General features: G+C 43.9%; 1 protein-coding gene across 1 annotated transcript; it reads right to left on the reverse strand.

Annotated features, from left to right (window-relative positions):
• Positions 1-238: 238 nt before the first annotated feature.
• Positions 239-15,156, reverse strand: PPP1R17 (protein phosphatase 1 regulatory subunit 17). The gene is made up of 5 exons (XM_031454553.2): positions 15,095-15,156; positions 9,801-9,918; positions 7,894-8,046; positions 6,263-6,415; positions 239-509 (listed from the first exon to the last, which is right to left on the reverse strand). Exons 2-5 carry the CDS (start codon positions 9,880-9,882, stop codon positions 430-432), a joined length of 468 nt encoding a protein of 155 aa, XP_031310413.2. The 5' UTR covers positions 9,883-9,918; positions 15,095-15,156; the 3' UTR covers positions 239-429.
• Between the last annotated feature and the right edge of the window lie 242 nt (positions 15,157-15,398).

A 15,398-nucleotide genomic window follows, 5' to 3' on the forward strand; every position in this document is an offset into this window, starting at 1 on the left:
TGGCAGCAGGGAGCCCCCACCTGAACTGGCATTTGGATGATGTGAAATCGAGTCCTGCTCAGCAGCACAAACCTGGAAACAAAGGATTCCCATGTTATCCATGTTCTTTGCTTCAGGAATCGATCAGGAAGATGCAGACGCTGAGCACTACAGCTTTCCCTGTTACTTCCCAAGTTAGGATGATCTGCTTCCTTTCCATCCCATCAGAAAATGAAACTTTAAGAGGTGGGGACAGAAACCAGATTCAAGGGAGAAGAGAGAGACAAAGAGGTGACTGGCAATCTGATAGAGGATGCCTCCTGGGGAAAAGGTGTCTGGGTCTTAAAGGCAGACTATGACAAAATGAGAGCAGAAACAACTCTATTTTTTCTAGGTCACCATAGGGAACCAATCTAACCTATTTTACAAGTGGTCTCGGGGGAAATATCTTTAAATAGCTATCTTGTCACCATCCTTTTCATCATCTTCCATGATCACTTTGGGTTGCTCGTCCCTGAGCAGTGTCACACCTGCAAAACAAAGCACAGATCTGCAATTAAGTGCCTCTAATTAAAACAGTAGACAACCTTACAGCAAAGACACCGTGCACAGGAGCATGGCAACCCAGAAACCTTTTAGTGTCTGCAAAACCACCTACAAATGGTGCCAACAGGGACAAGGGGAGCTGGGTGGCCTGATTGGGCCTTCCCAGAGGACCTGTGGCTCAATGAGGACACTATTCTGGTTACAAGAGATGCTCAACTTGGGAGTCAGAGACAACCTTCACCTTCTGTTGGTTCTGCATTTAAATTTACAGCAGTAGGAAGGAAAGCATATGGATTTTGGAGTCCAACTCTTTGCCACTCACTTAATCTGTATCGGGCCAGTTAACACCTTCAGACCTAAATTGTCTTGTATGTAAAATGAGGGCACTAATACATAAAGGGTTATTGTGACAAATAAGAAGTGCGTAATAATGCTGAGCACAGTGCTACACCTGTGAGCAACCTAGTTTTTGCTTTCCTTCCACGGTTTGCTAGTTTATTTTCCCTTTGAAAAGAACTAGTAAGCCTCGTGAAGTCAAATTAAACACATTTTACTAACATCTGGGGAAAATATTGAGCTGAGACTCTGAACGTGTCATTTCTAAATGTCAGTGCTGGTAGATGAGAAAGTTTACGTGGTTTAGAGCAAAACGAGAAAAAAAGGAAAGTGTGGTGACTTTTTCATACAGCTCTATGGCTACAATTTAAAAAGTTCTTCGGGATGATTTTTTTTCTTCTTTGGAGTCGGGGTTGAAATAGCTTCTCTTCTATGAAATTTTAAGGATGTTGGTTGGTTGTTTTTTCAGCAGCCTCACGAGGCAAAATTCGAAGTTGTGATCCTGATTCCATGTTTGGCTCCACAGCATCTTGTTTTTAAAAGTTCACTGGTCTGTGAAATTCAGTAACCTGAACACCATTTTCTGGACTGATCAGCCCAGAGAAGACCATCCCAGGAGGTCTGGGCGGTTCTGCTATCCTGTGAATTGTGAAGTGGTTATCTTAATCAAAGGAAAGGAAGCTGTGATCCAAGGCCAGCCCTCATGCTTTCTGTTATTCTCACCCCAGCCAGCCAGTTCTGCTTCCCCACCACTGCCCTGCACCGGCCCCCTATCCTCCTCATAATTAGAGACTCTTCCATTCATGAAGGATTTCACAAAGATCTAAACTGGAGGGAGGAGAGTCGTGCACCACGAGAGGCCTTTCTACCACACTGGACTCCATTCAACAGTGGCAAATTAATGGAAGCCATGTGTTGATCTTAATGACTATTCATTTGATTCAGTCCCTAGTTTGTTCATATGGGTTCTTTACCAATTAGCTGATATTTATTGGAGGAGAAAAACACTTTCAGGAGGCTGGCTGATACTGAGGCTTTCACATAAATCACATATGAAACACGGTGGGGGGTATCATTCTCTTAGATCAGCCGCATAGAGGGTTGGATTTTTATTTAGAATTCACGCTCTCTTGGTAGGAGAACACAGAGCTAGCTATGCTGAGCCCCCACGCATTCCATCCTTCCTTTCTTGACACTTTTTCACATTAAACCAAATTCAAGTTGGAGTCAAAGTGGACAAGAACCCTAAACTCCCAGATCCCAGTCAACTTTCTGGGCATTTTGGGTATCCTTGAAACCTAGTCATGCATGATCTGGGCAAAAAAAAAAAAAAAAAAAAAAAAAAAAATCCTAGGATTTTGAAGAAGGGAGGAGGCTGTTTCATCACCAAGGTCAGCCCTTTGCAAAGTGGGCTTGGCTTTCCACGGGGACATAGGAGATAATCTCAAGTGGAAAGTGAACTAGCATTTGTATAAGTATAGTTCAGCATTCACTTGAATGTCTTATAATGAAAAATATATATGGTAACTCATCAAAATCTTGATTTCATGGATCTCATTGCTTAGGATGACACTGAAATCAGTAGCATCTATTCTTATTCTTGATGCTTCACATCATTGGCTTTGGTCACTTGAAGATGAATGAAGTATGACAAACACCAGCCTGTCTGGTTTCTATCATATCTGATCCAGTCCTGATCCTCACATTTTCCTGTGGAAGGAGGTGTGTTAGTGAAGGAATGTGCTCTAGAGCCAGAAAGCTTTACCTTTGGTGGCCATTCCACTTGGAGCAGGTCATGTAACCTGTCTGAGCCTCAGTTTGTTCATCTATAAAACTAGAGGAAACATAATTTGTCTCTCCCACAGGGGGCGATGCTGCCGTGATAGATTTAGGCCAACATGCTTTCATGCCTCAGCCACACCTCACACGGACCTCCATGAAAGCACCTTCACGTTGTAGGAGTCATTGGACAAGACATCCGTCTTCCTTGCTGCTCTGTGAGGCTCCCAAAGGACACTCTAACCCCTAGCACGGGACTCGGAATACAGTTGGGATTTAAGGAATGTTGGTTCCTTCCCTTCCACTCTCTATGTAGGAGCATGTAGGGAACTTAGCTGCTTCTTAGAGCTTAGTATGTTTTAAAGGTGAAACCTGTCAGTCCAAGGTCTCTGAGGGCCAATTAGCCTTGCAGCAAGCTGTTCTAGGCCAGGATGGACCCAGAGCACCATCTAAAGCTGCTCACCTGCATTACAGGTGCCTTGGATCTAAGGCAGCCCCAGCTCCTCGTAAACCACATCAGGGAGGGTGCTTTGTTCCCAGTGGGACAGAAGAGGGGGGCAATTTCAAAGGACACATCAGTCTCCTTTTTACAAGTACAATGTTGAGCTCTGATCTCTAAGTGTTCAAAGCTCATGAACCAATTTTCTAAGAGGCTTCTCTTTAATGCTTCAATATTTTTCCTGGTTCCTTTTGCCACAGGCCTCAACTAAAGGCTTCATTTCCTCTTCAGCAGGTCTTGGCTACTCAGATCTGACCAATCCCAGCCCAGTGCTCCCTGCTGTGAAGTCACTTGGCCCTGCAACTGCAGGCCACGTTGGGAGCAAACCTTGGGCTGGCAAAGAAGTCCAAGATGACTCCTCACTGCTCAGAGGAGTTGTCTGGTGGTTGGAAAATGTCAAAGAAGCTCATTAACCTTGGGGATGGAGGTAGTTAGCAAGAGATTTAGAGGAGAGTGAATCCTTGTCCAGTCTTCACTTGCCAAGGGCTAATGAGAGGAGATGCCTCTGGAGCGCATTTTTCTGTGAGTTGCTCTCAACACCCTTATTAGAAGCAATGTGAGTCTCTCTGAACATCTGCTGAAGGCTCTATCCTTATCAGCTTAACTAGCATTTTGATTACTGCCAAATCTTTAGATACTAAAAGGCTCTTCAAAAATAAAGCGCTCTAGCTAATATGCTAATAAAAGCTAGAATCATCGAACACGATCTATAATTGCAAATACTTGTGACACAGGGATCTGCTGATTCAAGGAATTCTATAATGTGTTTAGAATCTATGAATATGCAACCCCCTCCCCAACTCTTATGTACTTTGCATTGTTTGATAAACATTTTTTATTCAGCTGGGAAGCTGCTCTCTTAGGATGTTGATATTGGGGTGTAGGCAGCCTCCATAGCCAGAGAAACAGAGCTCAACATTTTAGGAAGTTCCTTGAATCTGCAGGTTGCTATGGAGAGGTAAACCATTGTGGCTAGAAAAAGTCTCACCTTTAAAAATGGTTTGACTTATCTCAAAAAAATATAACATTGAAAAGAGAATGGAGGCGATCTAACATTTTGGAGGACTTTCAATAAGCCAGGAACTGTGCTACGTGCTTTATACACTTTATTTAATTATGTTAACAACCCTGGGAGACAGATTTTATTGTTCTCCTTTCAGAGGTGGATGAAATGAAGGAGACTTATAGTTCCTTCAGTATAGGTAGGAGCACCTGTAACCTGAGTTGCCCAGGGTCACAAAGCTAGAGTGGAGAAGAACCAGAGATCAAAGCGATGCTTTTCTGACTCCAAAGCCCATGTTCAATGCTGTGTCCTAAGGTAACCCTCTGTCCATAAACATTTTTGTTCCTCTACCAAGTCTTCCTCCAGAAGGACTTCAATGAAAACAAATACAAGAATCAGCAGAAAACAATGTCTCCTAATGGAGAACTTGAAACTGCCGAATCATGATTGTTAAACGGAATATCGAATCAACAGATTGAGCGCTGCTATCTGGGAGGGACTGGGCCAGAGGTCAAGGCCAACACCAGCAACAGGGCACTCCCAGGCCAGCTCTCCTGAGTTCATCAGGAAAGTCTCTGATGTAAGTCAGTGCAAAGGACAGTTACAATAACAGCAACACGAATAAGGCCAACACTAGAGGAGAGGGCAAAGTCTGGGGATCTGCATGCCCATGTCTAATACAGAGTTAGTTCGTAATAAGCAAGTTTCACTTTGGACTTGGAAGGTCTGCTGGCACAGATTTTAAGCTGGCTGAGTCTTAAAAGGTGACTAGAACGTGGACAGAGGCAGAGCTGGGAGGAAACGTGTGATGGGTTGGAGGATCAATATAGCTAGGAGCGCCTGTAACCTGAGAAGCAGGACGGAGGCAGGTTCAGACCCTCCCAACAGGTCCTTGGTCCGTTTCTCCAGACAAGTGCCTCCTTATGCTCCTTACCTCCTTGCCTGTCTCTTCTCAGAAATCAGTAGCCCTGTCTGCACCCCTGACTGCCTTTTCATGATATCATCTGAGGTGTCTTTCGATTTTTTCTTTACTAAATGAAGCAATGGGAAAATACGGTTTTATAATAACAACCAAATTTCCTCCCCAAAGTGTCCCTTCTGGATTGCTGTAATGCTACAGGTCCAAACTGCATCATGGTGCAGTGAAAAACTGCTCACAGATGAGACAGTTCTGCGTCAGAGCCCCAGCTCTGTCACGTAATCATGCTTGGTCATGAGCATAATTTAATCCACTTTCTATCCTTCCAATCATCCCATTATCCATTAGCTAATCAGCCACCCATCCATCAAGTTCATCAACAGAAGACTTTAGAGTTACATTCTCTCTCAGTAAAGGGAGATGATAGCTACTTTCTTGTGTTATTCAGTTGGTTTTTAAAAATCCATGAGACATGCCAAACCTAGTACCTAACATTTAACAGGGTTTCAATAAACATTAGTACATTTTCTCCTCTGCCACTCTCCCACCCCCAACTATCTATATAAAACACACACACATGCATACACACACTCCGTCTCACACTCTAGTCATGAGTGTACATGTCTTATTCCCCAGCCTGTACATAAAATTCTCAGGGACAAGACTACACCTCACACACTGGTGGCCTTATGGCATGGGGTTGTGCACACAGTTCAGCAAGATTTTTTGGTTGGGTTTGACACATACTAATATAGCTGTCATTATCTCTGCTGCTCTCTTTCTCTGCTTCTCCCTCTCTCTCCCTCTTGCTTTGAGGATTTGGTCAATATATCCAGGTGTCTTGGGAGAGTCAGCCGTCAGCCGTAGGACACATGACTCATGGAAGGCTGGGGAGGAGGATATTTAAACTTCTTTCAAGGACCCACTGACATTTCTATTTCATTAGCTCAGTGAATTTGACCAGTTCTGCTGAAGCATGAGTTATGCTCTGATCCTCACCCATCTCCAAGTCAGCCCCAGGGGAGCTGCCAGTGAAGGTAAACATGAAAGGCAGCAGTAAATTCTGTTCCTCCCCTGAGCACTTCTGTGAGACACAGATTGCTGGGCTGGGACAAAGGCCATGCCCGTGGCACCTCCAGATGGTAAGGCTCTTGACCTGTTCCCACCGCCCCCTGCAAATGCCCTGCACCAGCTCTTTTACCTGCTGCGAAGGGGGACACGTGCAGGGCAGGTGTGTCTTTTCTCCTTGGCTTTTTCTGTTCCAGGTCAGTGTTATGAAGAGCTGGACTCATTTTGCCCTTTGGATGTCTCTCTTGGACATCATATCTTTCAATTAAATGTTCTGAGAACACACCTGCATAGTTAGGGGAACAGAGGGAGAAACAGGGTCAAATACGTGTATCCTAATACACAAGGAGTGCTTATTTGCACATACACCTGGTGATGGCAGTCAGTATGTCTTTTCAAACTTAATAAAAGCAGTTTCTTTATAATAAGAATTAGTATCGACTGAGGCAACACCAGAGAACTTCCTCCATGCAAAGGGTTTTACATGTCTCATTTCATTTTAGCCCCACCAAACCCTGAAGGATTTAATATTACTAACACCATCACTGGGCTGTGGAAAGTGAGGCAAAGACAGGCGCCCAAGGAATACAGCCCGGGTTTGTCTGCCCCCAAAGTCCATCCCCTTCATAGCAATGGATCATTTCCTGTTCCACCACTATGTGCTACACTCTTCAATGACTTAAATTGTTCTCTACTTCCACCCACCTGCCTCGTCCCCTCTCTTCTATGCGTGAATGTTTTCTCCATCATTTACAAACTCTCTAAATACAGTCTCCTGTATAAATTCACACTCTACAATTCACTGCCCAGCCTGAGCTCCCGGGGTCCTTATCTGAAGACCCCCATTATGATGTTCCTTCTTCCTGCATATTTCAGCTATTTATGTGTTTCTTTTATTTCTTATAAAACTGAAAGAAAACAAAAAGGTCCTACTGTATGGTACAGGGAACGAAATTCAGTATCATGTGATAATCTATAATGAAAAAGAATATGAAAAGGGATTATAAATATATGTATAACTGAATCACTATACTGTACACCAGACATTAACACAACATTGTAAACCAACTATACTTCAATTGAAAAAAAAGTGGAAAGAAATTTCCTTTCCAGAAAGTGCTGTGTTCTGTTTGTTTCGTATCTCTCCGAGTGGGTTGTGAATAGAGAAGACGTTAAATAAATGGCCTGGGGGGAAGGAGTAAAGGAAATAAGACAAAACTTTTGGAAGCCAGAGAATGTCACATGTCACATGCAAGGTTGTAGAGACTCGTTAGCTGTTCACCAAACCGTTTTGCTTTTCTCCCGGGCACGCAGCTGCGCGGCATCTCTCAGCCTCCCTTGCAGTCAGGCGAGGCCTGTGACTGAAGGACATGACGTGTGCTGCCTGCAGGTCTCCCAGTCCTCCGCTCTGTCTGCCCCGTACTTGCTGGATGCCCATGCTCATGGTGACTTTAGAAGACATATACGGATGATGTCTGAACCTCCCTCAGCTTGAGTCCCTGAATGACTGTTTGGAGCAGACCCTGCCTCCCCCACCCTCAACTTCCACTGCTGAGTGAAAAGTAAACTTGTATCGTGTTACCCACTAATCATTTGGAATTTATGTTATAGCGACTGGCTTTATTGTAACTAAGACAAATGCAGAGATTGTACCAATGATTTAAAAACATCCAAATATTTAAGGAAAACAATTGTAAGGCCAACATGATTAGTGGCCAGCGGTTTTCTTTCACAAATGTGCAAACTGACCTCATTGTCCGTTACCTGGTATGAAAGGCGGGATGTGCAGGGCCGGTGTATCTTTCCTTCTTGGTTTTTTCTGGTCTGACTCAACATTCAGGGCGACTTGTGCATTTTTGCCTTTTCTTGGCTTCTTTTTGAGCTCACAGTCCTTAATAAACTGGTCTGAAAGATCATCTGATTTTTCAAGATGTAAAGAAAAAAAGAGAATATTACATAAGTAAGGGTCCAGTCACAGACTGGGTGGATTCGTTACACCTGATGAGAGGGATAGAAGTCATTTGGTCTGAAAAACAAAAGTATGTATTTATTGTGGCCTCTTTTACAGACGACCTTGCGTGCACGGATACATGTCATAAAAGGGAAAACTAGAATTCTATAAAACTCCAAATGAACAGAACTCAAATGGGAGGGATAATCAAGGCAAAGAGGAACTATAAAACATTGTTAAGCAAGCCACAGAGTGGGTTTGAGTCACATTGCTGATGGGAGAACAGGTTCTCGGTGCCAAATGCTCCTTTGCAAAATCCTTCGCTCAAGCCTTGCTCGCGGTGGAGAGCCCCAGGGCCAGTGCGCAGCCCGGTGCTCTCTTTGGTCTTGTAGTGAGGTTCTCAGTCTATTCCTGTTCTATGAAATTGTACTATGTATACAGCACTGGACTATATGCTTTTAAGTTTAAATGCACACACACCAAAAAAGGAGGCGAGGGGGGAGTTTACTGAGTACTACTTACATATTAGGTGACATCACATCATTTTAGTGTGTGGGACGGACCAATGCCTTTTCTGGGTCATCCATAGAAAAGCTGTGTTTCACTAGCTGTTACATAGTCACACCATCCTGAATGTATTATCTCATTTAATTCTCACACCATGCCCACGAGGGAAGGTACTATTATTACCCCTAATTTGCAGATGAAGGAACTGAAGGCGAGCTAAAAGGCTGAAGGTTTCACTGCTGGCAGGTTATGGCATCAGGCTGAAAACCAGGCTCTTGGGACTATGCATCTTAATGCCTGGTTGAAAATGTAATTTTAAAAATTTATGACCGCTTAGCATAGTTAATTTCCCCCATATTTTACATACTGTGGACATCTGTGGAATGAATGAAAGTGGCTCAGAATGGGTGCTGCCCTACTGTGGGGTCTCAGGCTGGCTATGGATCAGCCAGGCGTCACCATTCAACCTGGGGATGCGACTCGGGGCCCCGTACAGACAGCGAGACATTTCCTTCAATCTTGACATTTACTTTAATTCCACTTTTCCTCATTTTTGGAGAAATCCTGAATATAAAATATCTTGATGGCAAATGGGTAGAGGGGAGAGGCGGGGCGGGGAGTCATAACCAGGCGAGGCATAAACAAAGGCTATGAATATGCAAAAGGCCCATCCATCAAAAGTCTGAGTGTCTCATTTTTAGAAATGGGTAGAGGCAGAAATGTTTCTGGTATTTTCATTACAAAGGTTATGCAAAAAGTCAGTTCTGGAAAGGAAACAGATTGACAATAAAGCAGAAAAAGGCTATTTAAAATTCCGTCTTGATAGGCAAAGAGAGATATTTGAAATATTTTATTGGCACTGCACATGGGGTGTAAGTATGCCGGGAAATACTGGAAACAAGCTATGCAGCCACATTCCATTTATTGCCTCAAAAATGCTCTGCCTGGGACTCTGTCAGACCCAAAAAAGAGGACAATGCCTTTTCTCTCTCTTTTTCAATTCCAATGAACGTCTCTCCAGTGCTTCTGCTAATATTTACATGGCAGACCCCACAGACCCATGGCTATTTGCCTGTCCATCTGGTGTTGGCTGTCACCAGAAGTCACACACTATCGGGTTGCAGGGGGCCTCCCTCTGACTTGCTGGCAAACCAAATGGCAGAGACACCCCCTTTCTGACTTCCACCACTGACAGCCACACTGGACCATTTACCCAAGTGGCCACAACGAGGGTTGAGCTTGTCCAGTCTGTCTTCGGAGAGCTCGAGTGGCTGCATTTGCTCAGTGGACATCATCAAAGGAGGGCTGCTGTGTGGATTTCTTCTCCAGCACTACAGAAGGAAAGAAAGAAGACCACTAGTATGTCTTCTGTTCACTCACTCACTTATTATATAAGTAGACCTCTTGAGAACTTACTATTATGTTCTCAGTTCAATCCTATTTTTTTTAAGTCAGCTTATTTTACTTAGCTACTAGAAGTGCTAAATTTATGATCTAAGCCAAGATAAATGAATCTGACACACAGGCACACACACAAACACGCACACAGAGATTTATCAGTAATTGTCATGTATCAGATGTTCAATATTTGCCCTTTTTTGTAAGCACTGTAGGAATTTCAGAATGAACATGTGTATAGTCTGAATTAGAACTGAGTTAGCTGAGAATTACAGAAAAATCTTGATTAAACCTTGCTTATTTTTTTTCCTCTGTTGAGTTCTACAAAATAGGATTATGCCTACTTTACAGACGAAGAAACTGAGGATCAGAAAATCTAATTAATTTATTTAGTCACACATCAGTTAAGTAGCCAAGCTTGGATCCAAATCCATTTCTGCAGACTTCCACTAGACACCCAAGACTTTTAAAACAGCAGTACCTTTGAATCCGAATTGAACTAGGCTTCTGGTTTTTCTACCATTACATGCTTTTAACTACAAAGTAATGAGACTTCTCTATCAATGTAACAATGGTGGTAGAGACGTGGTAGGAAAAAATCTAGGTCTTGAAGTAGATCTTTATTATTTTCTCCCTAGAGATTTCTGGCATTAGAGAAAATCTGTTTCCCCTTCCCCCTCCTCCCATCACCCATCTTTCTTAAACCACAAATCCATTGAACTTTCCAGAGCTATTAGTTGTAGCCATTGTCCAGGAGGAGTAGAAATTCAGAATGGACATGTGTCAGGTCTGCATGAGGAATGCATTAGTTGAGATTTATAGGAAATCTTCATTAGGGTCTGCCTATGTTCTGTTTCTTTTAGATAATTTATTACTGATGTCCTACCACAGCAAGCATGGTTGGAGAGGAATAAGATTAAAATGACCCTACTGCTCCTCTTTTCTTGAGATTCCTGGATTACTGGCATGCAGATGAATACCCAGATCAATTGTATTAACATTTCAAGCTCATAGAATTATTTCAACTCAATTGTCTTCTGAGGAATAAGTCAGTGTTCTCTGGGAAGGCTGGAGGGGCTCTCCTACAAGCTGAGATCATTGCGTAGCAGATGGAGCCATTAACGGATTACTTGAGCCGGCTTTTAGTGTCATTCTGAGCAGACTGACTGTGCTGAGTGACTTCAGCAGAAATCAATTCAGACCATTGTTTTTAGTGTTTATATAGAGACTGCCAACTCCCTGGGACCATAAGGAAGTATGCTGTTAACTTTAGTGGCCGGTCCCTACCTGCTTGCGTTAAGAGGAGAGTTACGGGACTGTCACTCGGGATGAGAGGGCTCGGTGCTGAGGTCTGGAGGCAAAGTTACAGCCCCAGGTATGGCCTGTGCACCTACTTAATCAACCTCCCATCTCTTTGGGCAGAAGGTCATGGGCCCTGTCATAGACTTTGTGCTGAAGATCACCCCATGGAAGATCTAGTCAAAATATTCATTCTCTAGAAGAAGAAACTGAGACTCAAAGAGCTTAAAAATGACCTACAATTACTTGCATGCTTAGAGTCAGAAATCTCATTTGAACTCAGGCCTCCTACCTTCTGCTCTCAGTCCTATCTGGCAGGAGCACCCCTCTTCTTCTCTCCAACCCAAGGTAAGCTGTTCTTTGTACTTGGATCACATGGCTGCCCCTCTGTGCTCAATACCTAGATATTCAATTTGAATCTGAGCTTTAGTCAAACAGATCTAGGTTAAATCTCAGCCCTTTGACTACAAGCCATTTGGCTTTGATGGAACAGCTAAATCTTCACGACCCAGTGAGGGTAGATGGAGCCCAAGTGCAGTATAACCATTTTTGCCCTTCCTCCCTACAAGTTACAGCTGCTGTGATAGAATTTGCCAAGGCTAGCCTCTTTGTGGTGCACACACAGACTGGCCCCCAGGGACATATGTTCCTCTATGGCCCCCATTCTTGGCCTCAGTTTTCTTATCTGTAAAATAGACATAATAGTAACTATCCCATAGAGTTACTATGAAGATTAAATAGGCTAGCTACATGCTTTGCACACTGTAGGCACTGAGTAACTGGCAGTCATTGTTATGTGACTTTGTCTACACCTTACTAGGTAGCTGGCTAATGAAGACCAGCTGTCAAACTGAAAAAAATCTAAAACTCATCGACTCTCTGTTTCATCTAGATGTTGAGCCATGGGAGGGCCAGCCTTCATCTGAGCAAACTGGCTTTCTCGGTACTGGGCTTGAGAGAGAGGAGGCTGCCCGTGGGAGATGAACTGTGCGAGGATCAGAAGTCCCTGGACAAAGCAAGGATACCCGGTGATTAGTCACAGAACTGACACACGCTTCCTCCCCAGGAGAACACCTCGTGTCTACGGGGGAAACAGCACTGTTGTAAATCAGTGTGAGTGAAAGAATGACGGCAAGCCTCTGCTTGCTAGGGGCTGAGAGATGACTTTCACACTTGGGATTTTACAATACAAAAACACCTTGTGCTGGGCAGGAATGTGTTTTGCCCATGGGATTAGAAGAGACTTTCAGCATAGATGATGTCATTACGATTTTCTTGGCAGAAAACCTTCACACAAAGAAAGGAACAAGTACTCGGAGGAGAGAGATATTTGGAGTTTACTGTCGCCTTACTAATGATTGTCATTTTACCTGCCTGTTGAGTGTTAGTGTAAGATGACCCTCTCTCCCGACCCCCTCTGCTTTTCTATCCTCATTGAGAAGGAGTGTTCAGACACTCGAGCCATTGTAAATCACGAGCTGGTCTAGTTCTTGAACCAGGAAATGAAATATTTCTATTCCTAGTCCTGACTCTGCCCATGCATTCCTCTCCTTAATTCAGACTCCACTCCAAGCACAGCAAATGGATGTTGATTTTGCCCTGCTGCCCAGGGATGGTTTCCTCACCTCCCTCAGCAGCTCACTGTAATTTGGGAACTTTCTGAAGCATCAACTCTTTCATACCCAAACGCCTGGTTCCCTGCGTCTTCAGATTCTAACCGAAGGGCTAGGGACTTAAGAGATGCTTTGGGGCTATCATATAAACTAGTCAAAAGATTTGCAACCCTTAAACCTCTTGCCACTTATTGGTTCAGAGTGGTCTCTGAATTTTAATACTCACAGAGTGACAACTTGGACGGCCACTGTGACTGTAAGTATTGGCCCGCCCACCCATTCCTGAAAAGCCTGAGGCCATCTGTGCGGTGGAAATCAGGCCACTTTTATTATATAACACCTCCAGAGGGGTCTCAGGAAGCACCAAGTCCATAGGCATCACATCACATCCACAGCAAAAATGTGAACATTTGCACTAAGTCACATAAATAAAGACTACAAAATGATTCACACCTTTCTTGTCAGGTTTTGCTACCAAATGAGTTTATGTTGAGCTCAACAACAACAAAAACTTTGGGTTTTCAGAGTTTTTCTGATTTCTCAACTAGAGAAGAAAGGGTTGTGGGTCTGTATTACTTTCCTTATTGTTGTTTGAGAGAATGTGGGTAGTTTGGTGTAGCATATACAAGAGGCCAAGGGATGGCATCTCAGGGGTTTGAGGGGTCTTCAGGACCACGATGCTAAACTCTTGAAATACCGCTTGCTGAATCTTACATTCCTCTTCTCAGGGAGACATTTGCAAACACAAATACCACTGGGAGAGGAGATGCATTAACTGATGTCACAATATATAGGGGTTATTAATGACAAAAGAGAAAGAGATCTGGAAAGTCCAGGGAACTGGGTGCCAGGGAAGGAGGCTGGCTAGGGCAGCATGTCTGAGCAACCTGCTGAAATCGAGGATACATTTGAGGGAGCCTGCCTCCTTCACTAGCTCAGAGCTGGTTCCTATTTCAGGAGTGCTACTTCTCCTGCTAAAAAGGATCGGTCAGTTCAGCTTGAAGTCATAAGCTGGTCTGGGCATTTTTGTCCTTGTTCTTAACACTGAGTAGATTTCTCAGTTGGGTGTTAGAATAGGTGGTTTAATTCATAGGCAGAAAATTGTTCCCTGACTGTAAGCATGTGGTGCTGTGAGGTAGTATGAGGTAAAGGCAAATGTTTGATTGCTTATCCTACTCTCTAACTGGGTGAACTTGGGAAGGTCATATGTCCTCTTGGAAACTTAGTTTCCACATCTGTGAAATGGGCATGATAGTGGCTCTTCTCCAGGGTTGTTGAGAGTGTATCAAACTCCCAGCCCAGACCCCAGCACATGCTACCATTTTAAGAATACGAGTCGCTTTCTTCGCTCTTTCAGTCCTCACCTTGTAATTACGTGTATACCTAAACTGGCCCATTGAATCACTTCCCCATCCCATTTCTGACCTTTTCTAAAGCTACTGATGAAATTAGAACAATCCAAGCACAAAGCAACTTGCAGAAACACCCATTTCCAGGTCTTGGGAACATAGTAATACTGATCTTCAAAAGTAAGGTGACACTTAGCTGAGTTGTGCGATATTCTAAACAATTTCCCCAAAGTAATCAAGCCTGGATTTATTTGATGGAATAAAAAATTAGAAGGTTATGTCCACAGCCCAATGTGGTGTCTGGTTAAAGTACCCTCTGGTGATATAAAAGTCATATCCTTTGTCAAATCTTTCTTTAACCTGAGGACTGAATTCAGGTCAAAAAGTACCACATTATAAAGTCAAATTTTTTCATTTAGAAGACCTAAATTTGCAATATTCCTCAAGGAATGACTTTTACTCAAAGTAGGACATAGAGAGGTTTTTTGATAAGGACACTCTCCCCAGCCTTGGGAGGTAAGCCTCTCCATGCTGCTGTGTGTATATGCAGATACACCAGGGTTCACTGTGAAACTTCGCAATTTAATTTGTGAAGACTCTGGTTCTTGCAGAATTCCAGACTCCACTTCCCTTGGAAAAATGACTTGAAAGTGGAGACTCTTCCTGCTCCCCTCCTCGCCCCAGCTTCGTCTTGCTCCAGAAAGCACACTCCTGCCCAGCAGATACCCCTCCACACACCCCCCACCTCCAGCTGCAGCCTCTGTCCCAGCAACCACAAAAGAGCAACTTATTGGAAACTGGCTTTTCTCACCATAAAAGTTCTCAGAGTAAAGATCCAAAGCACTTACCAGTCAGTGCAGGTGCCGAGATGAGAAGGCGAGTGATGGAGGAAGCGCTTCCTCCCTGAAGCTGGGCCGGCTCCTCAGTGGCAGTGTCTGCTGCTGCCCGGCTCCAGCTCCTCTTATCAAGGGACCAGCTGCCGCTGTTGCCATGGGGATGCTCTGTTTCTCAGGCGCCAGGGCAAGGGGGATGGAGAGGGAAAGAGGACTCATCTTGCAGTCACTGCTCCCAACTGCAGTAATTGTCCATTACAAAAACGTGCACAGAGCAGTGCTTTGAGGACCTAGGGTGCAAGGCTGGAGAGGTCCAGAC

Source organism: Camelus dromedarius, chromosome 7 (genome assembly GCF_036321535.1).
Source record: "Camelus dromedarius isolate mCamDro1 chromosome 7, mCamDro1.pat, whole genome shotgun sequence".
In the NCBI taxonomy this organism is placed as follows: domain Eukaryota; kingdom Metazoa; phylum Chordata; class Mammalia; order Artiodactyla; family Camelidae; genus Camelus; species Camelus dromedarius.